General features: G+C 34.8%; 1 protein-coding gene across 6 annotated transcripts in view; it reads right to left on the bottom strand.

Moving 5' to 3' along the window:
* The window catches only part of TRDN (triadin), a 357,916-nt gene that overhangs the window by 48,127 nt on the left and 297,220 nt on the right, over nucleotides 1-12,569 (bottom strand). For all 6 annotated transcript variants that reach the window (XM_080929343.1, XM_080929344.1, XM_080929341.1 and 3 more), the window contains exons 22-23: nucleotides 926-952; nucleotides 478-507 (exon numbers count right to left, since the gene is read on the bottom strand). In XM_080929343.1, coding sequence (XP_080785469.1) covers nucleotides 478-507; nucleotides 926-952 — 57 coding nt within the window. The remainder of the gene's footprint in view (nucleotides 1-477; nucleotides 508-925; nucleotides 953-12,569) is intronic.

Genomic DNA, 12,569 nt, shown 5'->3' with positions numbered 1-12,569 from the left:
ATGAAAAAAAAAATTCTGCTGTATCCTCCCAGATATGTAAGTTTTCTTCTAGCTCAGAAGGCTGGAAGAGAAGATATTTATCTACTAGGAAGTCTGTGCCTCCAAAGTTCAGAGAACAGATTGTTTTAACTATAGAAACTTATCAGAGTTTTCAATATATACTAGTGTGTTTTACCAAAAAAAAATTAAAATTTGAATTCATAGTATTGTTTTATATATTCCCTAAAAAAATAAGAAATATATCTTTGTAACAAGCCAAGTACATTTTTTATATATAAATGGATACCCTAGGACTATAAAAATGTCAAAAATACAGGTTTTCTTTAAAAAAAAACAGCAGCATAACAATATTTTCTATAAAAGATTGTTGTTTTTTAATGTTTTGGATAATATTTGCCATAACATTTCAAAGAAATGTGCTATTATTCATTATTAAATACAGAATGCATGCATAAGCTTATGCATTAAAATACATACCTGACTTCTCTTCTTTTTTATGTCGTGGCTCTAAAAAATGTAATAATAGTGACACAATGTTATCAATCACTTTTATGTAACATAAATTATATCTTAATGTCATATTTTAATCAATTATATTTTCTTTGTGGTTATGTAAAAGATATAGAGAAAAAGCCATTTTTTCTCAATCAAAATATGAAATACGTTGATCAAACATGGAAAAATAGCAAGAACTTTTAGAGACAGTCTTACAAAATCTGTGTTTGCACTGAATAAAAGAACAAAGGAAAACTTCAGCATAGCATAGTATCAGAGATATGGTTCAATAATATACATATTAGGAAAGCAAGCAGCTAGCTTTCAGTAAAATATTAAAAATGGGCTCAGAGAATTATGTGAAAACCATGCATTTAATATTTTTTCTACTAATTTATTTGTTCACTAATTGGACATGCTCATAACATACGTGTTGGTTTAGGCTTTATATCTCTGCCTGTGAAGAATTTAAAAAAAATAAATATTTTAATTTTGTAAAGCTCACTAAATTATTATTCAGTATCTTATATTTCCAGATATATCAAAAATAAAAGCAAAACATTATCGACCAGCTATCCTTCTTAACTGAGCTTCTTTTTTTTTAAATTGAACAACTTTATTTTTTTAAAAAAAGATAAATATACAGATTTTAAGCAATTTTGCATAAAAGTATATAAATACATTTTTGTCAGTACTTGATTTTTTTTAAAGGTTTGAGAGTAGCATTAAAATTTTACTAGTTACAATGAGCATAAAGTACATGTAAAACAGGCTGTAACCTGGAAACAGTCAAAGTTTTCTTGCTGTGTAAAGATTAAGCATAATGGTTTTTCATTTTCTTTTTTCTTTTTTTTTTTTTGGCCTTTGTTTATTCTTGAACTTCCTATAGTCTGTGAGTTGTTTCTGGTGTGTTCAGAGCTTTCTGGGGTTAGTATCCAATTATCAGTGACTGCATATTATATCTGTTCTTTTGTGACTGGGTTATCTCACTCAGGATGATATTCCCTAGATGCATCCATTTTCTGAAGAATTTCATAAAGTCATTGTTTCTGATAGCTGAGTAGTACTCCATTGTGTAAATATACCACAATTTTTGTATCCTTAACTGAGCTTCTATATCATTTTTATTCATTGCTTATAATAAAGATACTATTTGATTATTCATTAAAATTAAACTCTCAGAGTAATCTCATTCATTAATCACAATAAGATGCTCACTAACTCTTTTGCAAGTGTTAACTTTCTATATAAAGATAAGGAGAAATGCACACCCAATTTAATTTTGACACCCATTAATTTATTTAATTTTTAACTCCTCATGGTGTTAGAAAAAGTATTTAAAGATTTTATAATTTTGTTAGATTTATTAACATGTTGTCTGACTTCAATGATTTCTCCTGACATGGAAACTCTGTGTACAGATAGGTGCATTTATTAAGGCTGAGCACCTAGGACAAGGATTAGTAGATTTCTGTAGACGGTTGGACAGTCTGCATAGTCAGCTTTTGCATCATTATCTCCTACATATCTTTTAAAGGTATTAAAAATATTTTAAAGAAATATGTTAAATTGTCAATGAAGCAATTTCATGTTCTATATTGAATCATACTATCTTATTGGCTTACATAATATAAATACAGAATCCATTCTACAGTCCCCAAGGTTACCTTTCATTGAATTGTTTCAATTTGAATTTTAAAGTAAAAAGGTAAAGTTCTATGTAGAAATAGGAAATGAAATGTTTAAGAATTTACCACATACACATACTACAAGTAGTACTGTTTTTACTTGCTTTAAAGAAAAGAAAGAAAAATCCAAAAATTGGGTTTATAACATTAACTTTTAAAACAATTTAGGCAATTGGAACACAATTAAAGACTTATCAAATTCAAGAATGTAGTATCATTTTATGCATGTAAAATTTGTAGAAATTTTCTCTGGAAGAACTGGTTAAGGAATCTTACAGAAAATATCATTAAATATGTGAATTAAAGTTAAATTAGAGAATAGTTCAATATAAGAGAAGTAGAATCTCAGAAATTTAACAGCATAAAGTAAGATTTTTTTTAGGAATCATCTGTAATAGATAGGCATAAATCCATTTATTCATATATATATATATATATACATATATATATATATATATACATGCATATATACAGAATGTGTATTTCAAAGTCAACATAAAATATACTCTGCTATGTCTTTTTCCAATAATCCCTGCTGTTTTTGTTTGTTTTTATTTCTTGGCATTTTCTCTTTCAGTTTCCCACTAACACTAATAAATAGATAAATTACCCTCCAGAATTTCTCATTTCAGCCTTCCCAGCACTTGCATGTAAATACCACTCCTTGCTACAGCTCCTTTAAGTCCTACCTGTTCTACTTTTTACCCTCTTGGTATTTGTAGTTACTGCAGATTCTATTTCCATAAATAGATTTGAAGCTAGAATCCACATTGAACAGCTAACATAATGATGATTTTTCTGTTAGTAACAAGGAGCAGTAGTAGCAGTTACATATCAAGGTTAATCATCAAGTAATTAAAAGACCCAGTTCTGTCACTCTTGGGCATATACCAAAAAGATGCCCTACCATGCTACAAGGACATGTGTACCACTATGTTCAAAGCAATCTTATTTGTGATAACCAGAAGCTGGAAATAACAGAGATGTCCCAGAATGTAAGAATGGATACAGAAAATGTAGTTTATTTACACAATGGAACACTACTCAAATATTAAGACCAAGGAAATCATGAATATTGCAGGCAAATGAATGAAACTAGAAAGTATCATCCTGAGTGAGGTAACTAGGACCCCCCTCCCAAAATGCATGGTATATACTCACTAGTAAGTGCATACAATCCAGCAAAGTACAGAATACCCAGGATACAATCCATGAAACTCAAAAGGTTAAGAAACAGAAGGGCCCAAGAGAGGTTGATTTAATTTCACTTGGGAAAAAGAAGAAAGCAATTATTGGGGAGCAAAGAGGAGGAGAGGAAAAGAGGACCATGACTAGGTATTTGGGGGTCAGGAGTTCTGAGGTCAGCAGAAAGAAGGTAAACAGGCAAGCTTGGGAGGTAGGAGGTAGGGGCACACTATTGAATGAACCAGAGACCAGGGAGGTGAGAGGTCAGCACTCAAAGGGAGGGGCCCTACATAAAATGCCCAACAGTGGGGAGAGGGAACCTCTAGAGTCTACCTCCAGTAGAAAGAGATCAAGAGGATGGATATGGTTGCCATCCCACAATCAAAAATTCTGACCCATAATTGTTCCTGTCTAAATGAACTTGAGGGGATAAAAGGGAGAAGAAACTGAGGCAAAGGAAGTCACATGAGCTGCCAAAATTGCCATCCATTTCAAGAGAGGCTCCAAGGTCTACCATTATTACTGATGCTTTGGTATACTTGCAGACATCATGGCTGTCTTCTGAGAGGCCCAACAAGCAGGTGAAAGAATCAGATGAAGATACTTACACTCAACCACTGGACAGAAGCCAGGACCCCTGTGGTTGAATTAAGGAAAAGCAGGAAGAAGCTGAGCAGGAGAGTGACCCCATAGGAAGAGCAGAAGTCTTTTGGAGACTTGCAGCTCCAAGATCTCTCAGACACTGAGCCACCAACCAAGAAGTATACACTACCTGGTATGAGGTTCCTGAAACATATGAAGCAGAGAACTGCCTGCTCAGGCCTCAGGGACAAAAAATGCACTTAATCCTCAAGAGACTTCAAGTCCCAGGGAGTGGGAAGGTCTGTTAGTGTGAGTATGGGGGTGAATCTCCTTGGAAATGGGGAAGGAGGAATGGGATGAGGAACAGTAAGAGGGAAAACCAGGAGTGGAATAATGACTGCACTGTAAAAAACAGATATAATACTACTACTACTACTACTACTACTACTACTACTAATAATAATAATAATAATAATAATAATAATAATAATAATAAATTAATTGATACCACTTAAGACCTATTCAATATGAATGAAGTCATTCCTGGCACTGTAAACCTAGCGAGCTATGCATGGCTGATGAAGTAATGAACCCTAGAAAAAAATCAACAATAACCACATTCTTTCACCAGTATAATTTCCAGCTCCTTTCTAAATGTCCATCTCTGTCTCATAACATTTTTTCTTTGAGCAACAGAATGATCCATGGGACAAGGAAGTAGAATAAAATAGTGACTTCTAGGTTATAGTGCCAGAAGACCAGGGCTTCAGCATAACCCATGAGATATTTTCTTCTATGTATGACAAGGAGTTACACTCATATAATTTAACAATAAAGTCACTACAGAAGACCTGCATAATGACCTGCTAATTGACACAAGTTAATCTCCAGTATAAATATATGAAATCTCACAAGGCCACTTCCCTAAAAGAAGAGCTAGAGGAAATCCATGACTGCTGAGAGGGGTATAATCATTCTTTTCCATGAATGAGCTCCCTGATATGTTACCAAAACTATCATCTCTAAACACATATACATGTAAGCAACACTGTATGAACTCAGTGAGATGAATTTATACATACATATAGAATCTCTCTCTCTCTCTCTCTCTCTCTCTCTATATATATATATATATATATATATATATATATATATATATATATATATAATATGAGAAGAGGCCATTAAGATGAGAGTGAATAGACAGGGTAGAAGTGGAAGCTAGAGGTAGGAGTACCTGAGATAGAAATATAACAAATATAGTACTCATGTATAACTCTATAAATTCATAAAAAAGCAAATAAATGTTAGCAAATTCCTTCCAAATTTATCCAATAAATACTGAAGTTTGACAAACAATCTTCAAAAACCATGACTGAAGCTGCTGATAGCATTAATTCCGTAAACAACCACAGTTACTTTTTACAGTTATGTCTCTTAACTGTAATTGTAATCAAACAAAGCTTAATTAAGAGCCAGAGAAAAAGCTTGCAGTTTATTGGGTATAAATGAATAATGCTAAAAAAAATTAGAATGCCAAGAACCAGTTCTTTGTATTGTGGATTCTTTGTATTGCTTAGGACGAGAAGAAGGACATAAAACAACGTGGCAGTATCAGGTACTGGAGGAAATAGGAGAGAGGAATTGAGGGTCAAGAAATTGAATAAAATGTGTAGCAGAAAGGATAAGGAACTGGGGATATCCACTGGAGAGTCCCAGAAGCCAGAAAACAAGAGGCTCCCAGGAGCTTGTGGGGATGATTTTAACAGAGAATAGGAGACACTGCCTCCAGTAGATAGGCATGTCCCCTGGTTTTAGATAGAGCCACATATCCATCTCAAAGCTTTTAACCCAGAAATGTTCCTTTCTAAAAGAAGAGCAGAGACAAAAATTGGAGCAGAGAATGAAGGATGTGCCCTATCTGGGTATCCATCCTGTCAGCAGACACAAAACCTGATAGAAAACACAGGAAAGTTATTAGGAGTCAAAGATCACCAACAAATAAAAGAGAACAGAGAATCTCACAGACAGAAGATATCATAGAAAATATGGCAAAATAGTAAAAGAAAATGCAAACTGCAAAAAGCTCCTAACCCCAAACATCCAGATAATCCAAGATACAATGAGAAGACTAAACCTACAAATAATAAGTATAAAAGAGGGAGAAGATTCCAAATGTTCATTGTATTGGTACAAAAACAGGCAGGCAGATCAATGGAATAGAATTAAAGACCCAGAAATGAACTCACACACCTATGGTCACTTGATCTTTGACAAAGGGGTTAAAATTATCCAGTGAAAAGGGGGGAAATTTTTCAACAAATGGTGCTGGTTCAACTGGCAGTCAGCATTTTAAAAAAATTACAAATTGACCCATTCTTATCTCCTTGTACAAAGCTCAAGTTCAAGTGGATCAAAAAACTCCACATAAAAACAGATACACTGATACTAAAACAATAGAAAGTAGAAAAGAGACTTGAACTCATAGGTACAGGGGAGTATTTCCTGAACAGAACACCAATAGCTTATGTTCTAAGATCAACAATCGACAAATGGTACCTCATAAAATTGAAAAACTTCTGTAAGGTGAGAGATGTTGTAAATAGGCCAAAATGGCAACAAATAGATTGGAAAAACATCTTTACCAATCCTACACCCGATACAGAACTAATATCTAATATATACAAAGAAATCAAGAAGATAGACTCCAGAGAATCAAATGACCCTATTAAAATGGGGTACAGAGCTAAATAAGAAGTCTCAGTGGAGGAATATCGAGTGGCTGAGAAGCACCAAATGGAATGTTCAACATCTTTAATCATCAGGGGAATGCAAATCAAAACAACCCTGGAATTCCACTTCACACCAGACTGGCTAAGATAAAAAACTCAGGTGAAAACAGATGCTATTGAGGATGTGGAGAAAGGAAGACATCTCCATTGTTGGTGGGATTTTAAACTGGTACAACCACTCTGGACATTTTCTTTAAAAAAATGGATCTAAATAGCATTGTGCACTCTGCGTTGTCCTTTCCAGCCCAGGGAAATGAACGGATGGCCACCATTAAGACTCAGGACCTGCCTCCAGATGACTGAGCTCCCAGAACAGCTCATGAGAGCTCTCCCAACTGAGCCCACAGAGACAGAACAGAGTCACGGACATTAGAACTCACTGCCTTTCTGCAAAGAGCTAAACACTCAGAAGCAATCTCCTTCCTGAGCCCACAGGCCCTCAGACCCACAGGAAGGACAGGCTCCAGTCAGAAACAAGATCCCCTTTAATCACAGATAACAAGATGGCAAGAGGAAAGCAAAAGAACCTAAGCAATGAAAACCAAGACAACCTGACAACAGCAGAACCCAGCTCTACTACCACAGCAAGTAGTGGATTGCCAAACACACCAGAAAAACAGAACTTATACTTAAAATTATACTTCATGATGATGATGGACATCTTCCAGAAGCACATGGATAACTCCCTTAAACAATTACAGGGGGACACATATAAACAAATAGAAGCCCTCAAAGAGGAAACAGAAAATCACTCAAAGAACAACAGGAAAACACAACCAAACAGGTGAAGGAATTGAAAATGGAAATAGAAACACAAAAGAAATCACAAAAAAGAGACAACTCTAGTGATAGAAAACATAAGAAGGAAATCAGGAGTCATAGATGCAAGCATCACCAACAGACTACAAGAGATGGAAAAGAAGATCTCAAGGGAAGAAGACAACATAGAAAATATTGACACAAAAGAGAAAAATGCAAAAACTAAAAAGGACCTAACCCCAAAACATCCAGGAAAACTAGGACACAACTCAAAGACCAAACCTAAGGATAATAGGTATAAAAGAGGGTAAAAACTCTCAAATAAAAGGCACAGTAATTATCTTCAACAGAATCATAGAAGAAAATTTCCCTACTCTTGAGAATGAGATGACCATGAACATACAAGAAGCTTAAAGAACTCCAAATAAATTGGACCAGAAAAGAAACTCCTCCTGACACATAATAGTCAAAACACAAAACAATCAAAACAAAGAAAGAGTCCTAAAAGCTGTAAGGGGAAAGAAGACAAGTAACATATAAAGGCAGTCCAATCAGAATTACAACCAACTTCTCAAAAGAGAGTATGAAAGCTAGAAGATCCTGGACATATGTCATACATATCCTAAGATAACACAAATGCCAGCCCAGGTTACTATATCCAGCGAACTCTCAATTACCATAAATGGAGAAACTAAGATATTCCAGGATAAAAGCAAATTTACACAATATTTGTCCACAAATCCAGCCTTACAAAGGATAATAGATGGAAAAATCTAACACAAAGAAGGAATCTATATATAAGGAAAAGCAAAAAATAAACTAATCATGTAAGAAAATCAAAGGAAGAAAAGCATACAAACATAAGTCTACCTCTAACAAAAAAAAAAAAATAACAGGAAACAACTATCACCATTCTTTAATATCTTTTAACATCAATGGACTCAATTCCCCAAAGAAAAAGACATAGACTATTAGACTGGATACATAAACAGGATCCAGTATTTGCTGCACACAGGAAACTTATCTCAGAGACAAAGACAGACACTACCTCAGAATAAAAGGCTAGGGGGAAAAATCCTTCCAAGCAAATGGTCTCAAGAAGCAAGCTGGAGTAGCTATTCTAATATCAAATAAAACAGATTTTCAACCAAAGTTATCAAGAAAGATAAGGAAGAACACTTTTTACTCGTCACAGGAGAATTCTATCAAGATGAACTCTCAATTTTTGAGCATCAATGCTCCAAATACAAGGACACCAACATTCATAAAGAAATCCTACTAAAGTTCAAAGCATATATTGCACCACACAAAATAAGAGTGGGAGACTTCAACAACTAACTCTGATCAATGGACAGATCGTGGAAGCAGAAACTGAACAGAGACACAGCAAAACTAGCAGAGGTTAGGAACCATTTGGAATTAACAGACATCTACAGGGCATTTCATCCTAAAACAAAAGAATATATCATATTCTCAGGACCAAAATTGACTAGATTGTTGGTCACAAAACAGTTCTCAACAGATACAGGAAGATTTAAATAGCATCTCAAATGTAAATGAAGAGTATCTAATTAAAAATGAGAACAAAAAGAAAATTGTATCTACTGCTACCCAAGGACACAGATATACCACTCCTGAACATATATTTCAAAGATGCTTCAACATATATCAAGAACACTTGCTTCCATTATGTTAACAGCAGCCTTGTTTATAATATCCAGAAGCTAGAAAGGACCCAGATTTCCTGCAGCAGAGGAATGGATACAAAAAATGTGATATAAAATGAGGTAATACTTAGATATTACTAACAATGACTTCATGAATTTTTTAGGGAAATGGAACTAGAAAATATCAGCCTGAATGAGGTAACCCAGTCACAAAGGAACTCACATGGTATGCACTCACTGGTAAGTGTATATTTGCCCAAAAGTTTGGAACACCCAAGAAACTATTCACAGACCACGTGATACTCAAGAAGAAAAAGAACAAACGGTCCATGCTTCAATAATTCACAGAAGGTGGAACAAGATACCCACCAGAGAAGTATAAACACAAAGCATGGACCTGAGCAATAAGCCATCCAGAGACTGCCCTACCTGGGTATCCATTCCAGATATGGTCAGCAAACCCAGTCATCATTGCTGATGTTAAGAAGTGCTTGCTGACAGGAGGCAGATATGGATGACTCCTGAGAAATCCATATTTGCATGATACAGCTAATGTATTAGCTAAGATGACTGCAGCTAATCCTCAGACTGAGCAAAGGGAAGCAAATGGGGGAGTTAGAGAAAGGAGTGATAGAGGTGAAGTAATTAAAAACCTCACAGGAAGAACAATATCAACCAAGCAGACTCCTCAGAGTTCCCAGCGACTCAACTACCAACATAAAAATAGGCATTCTTCTAGGGAACAGCCACATATGTAGCAGAGGATGGCATTGGCTGGCATCAATAGGAAAAGAAGCCCTTGATCCTGTGAAGGCTAGTTTTCCCAGTTTAGGGGAATGCCAGGGTGTGGATTTGGGAGTGGGTGGGTAGGTGGAGGATCATTGTCATTGAAGCAGGTTGAGGGGGGATGGGGGATGGAATAACATTTGAAATGTAAATACACAAACTATCCAATAAAAAAAATTTTAAATATATAGATAAAGACTAAAGACATTGTGCCCAGCAAACAGCGCATCCCAGGAATACCAATATTCCACACAAAAAGCCATATTCCACACAAAAGAACTACATAGGTGAAAGAATTAAATGCAGTATTTAATTTACAGCTATTTTACAAAAACACCCAAAGATTGTATTAACCACATAAGCATACTTATTACTCTTACCAGTTAAGAATTAATAACTACTTACAACTGAAAGGAAGGTACATTGATAGTATACATAAACTTTGTAAGTGAATTAATATGAAGATAAACAGAATGTTGTCTACAGGGGGGAGACAGTCAGATGAAAACCAACATGAAGTGGTCCACACTTATTCCGCCTGGGCTTATTGATGTTTAGGTAGTCTGTTTACTCCTTATAGATTTTCTGCTGTGGAAGCTTGTTTTAAATGTAAGGTCACATTAACACACCTCAAATGGAAAAGGACTGGTTCTGTTCAAATCTATTCCCACAGCATTGAAAAATACAGCAGAAGCTAACTGTGCTGGGATATTCATTTTGGCTGAAAAGGACAGTCTAACAAGCAAGCTGTCATTTAAATTGGCTCGAAGATTAATACTTAAATTGCACACCATATATATTGAATGAGCAATCCATGCTTCAATCAATTTCGAATCTTCTTACAAACTGGTAGAGAGTACGTATACTAACTTATTTTCATTTTAATATTCCCCAATATTTTAAATAACACAATAGGGGACATATAAATGTAAGCTATGAATGGCAATGCATGATACAATATTCGTTGCCCTTAAAGAGAGCATATTTTCTGATTCACACGTAAATTTGGGCAACTCCTGTGCTTTACATTCCCTATGGGAGTACCTTCACACATTGGGGGCTTTGTTTTTAAAATCTATGAGAATTCCAAATGTTACTGGCATGAAATAATAAATAATCATTAATTTAAAATCAGAACATTTCTGTAGAATTAGCAGAAAATTTTTGAGATCTAGTATTATATATTATTGATGGAATTCATGGAAAAATAATTGTTTGAAAACTAACATATTTTTCTCATGAAATCAATGTGGTAATAATGTTCTTTAATAAGTAAAATGAAATTATTTCTTCTTCTTCTTCCTCTTCTTCCTCTTCCTCTTCCTCCTCCTCCTCCTCCTCCTTCTTCTTCTCATTATTATCAGTGACTGCATATTATGTCTGTTAATTTGTGATTGGGTTATCTTACTCAGGATGATATTCTCTAGATGCAGCCATTTTCTTAGGAATTTCATAAAGTCATTGTTTCTGATAGCTGAGTTGTACTCCATTGTGTAAATATAACACAATTTTTGTATTCATTCATCTACTGAAGAATATCTGGGTTCTTTCCAGCTTCTGGCTATTATAAATAGAGCTGCTATGAACATTGTGGTACATGTGCCTTTGTTGTATATTGGAGTGTCTCTGGGGTATATGCCCAGAAGTGGAATAGCTGGATCTTCAGGTAGTACTATGTCCAATTTTCTGAGGAATCGCCAGACTGATTTCCAGAGTGGTTGTATCAGTTTAAAACCCCACCAAGAGTGGAGGAGTGTTCTTCTTTCTCCACATCCTCGACAGCATCTGAGCTTTTGATCTTAGCCATTCTGACTGGTGTGAAGTGGAATCTCAGGGTTGTTTTATTTGCATTTCCCTGATGACTAGGGATGTTGAGCACTTCCTTAGATGCTTCTCATCCATTCGATATTCCTTGGTTGAGAACTTTTTGTTTAGCTCTGTACCCCATTTTTAATAGGGTTGTTTGAATCTCTGGTTTCTAACTTCTTGAGTTCTTTGTATACATTGGATAATAGACCTCTATCAGATGTGAGGTTAGTAAAGATCTTTTCCCAATCTGTTGGCTGCCATTTTGTTTTCTTGACAGTGTCCTTAGAGATGCACAATATAATGTCTTTTTAATCATTTATTTCCAGTTACTGTAGATGTCTCCTGAATGTATTGATTAACTATATTTAAATTACCTAGTAAACTACATATCCTACTTGCTTTCACCATCAGTACACTATAGGAATTAATATCTACTATTCCAGTAGCATTAGATATTTAGTCGTCTGGTATAGTTGCTTTATTTTCAATTACTTTAACATAAATAGCTTAGTTTTCCAAAAGAAAAAAAAAAAAAAGCAGATTTGATTAATTACAGTTAATCAACATTGTCTGAAATTCTTATAGGTACTATCCTCTATATGTCTGTCTTAGAGTCTTTCAATAACATGATGGGAGAAAAGAACACTTAACCAAGAATACCCCCACACACCCACAAAATACTTCTATACTAATTTATTCTTTTATTATGCTCTTCTAGCTCAGGGGATTATTTCTTCCTCTTAATTAAAATAATTTCATTCACTTCTAGTGTAGTCTACAGTAGTTCTTCAATCTGGGACACTTCC

The sequence above is a fragment of the Micromys minutus genome (genome assembly GCF_963924665.1).
Source record: "Micromys minutus genome assembly, chromosome: 15".
NCBI lineage: Eukaryota > Metazoa > Chordata > Mammalia > Rodentia > Muridae > Micromys > Micromys minutus.
This window is presented reverse-complemented; position numbering and strand designations above follow the sequence as displayed.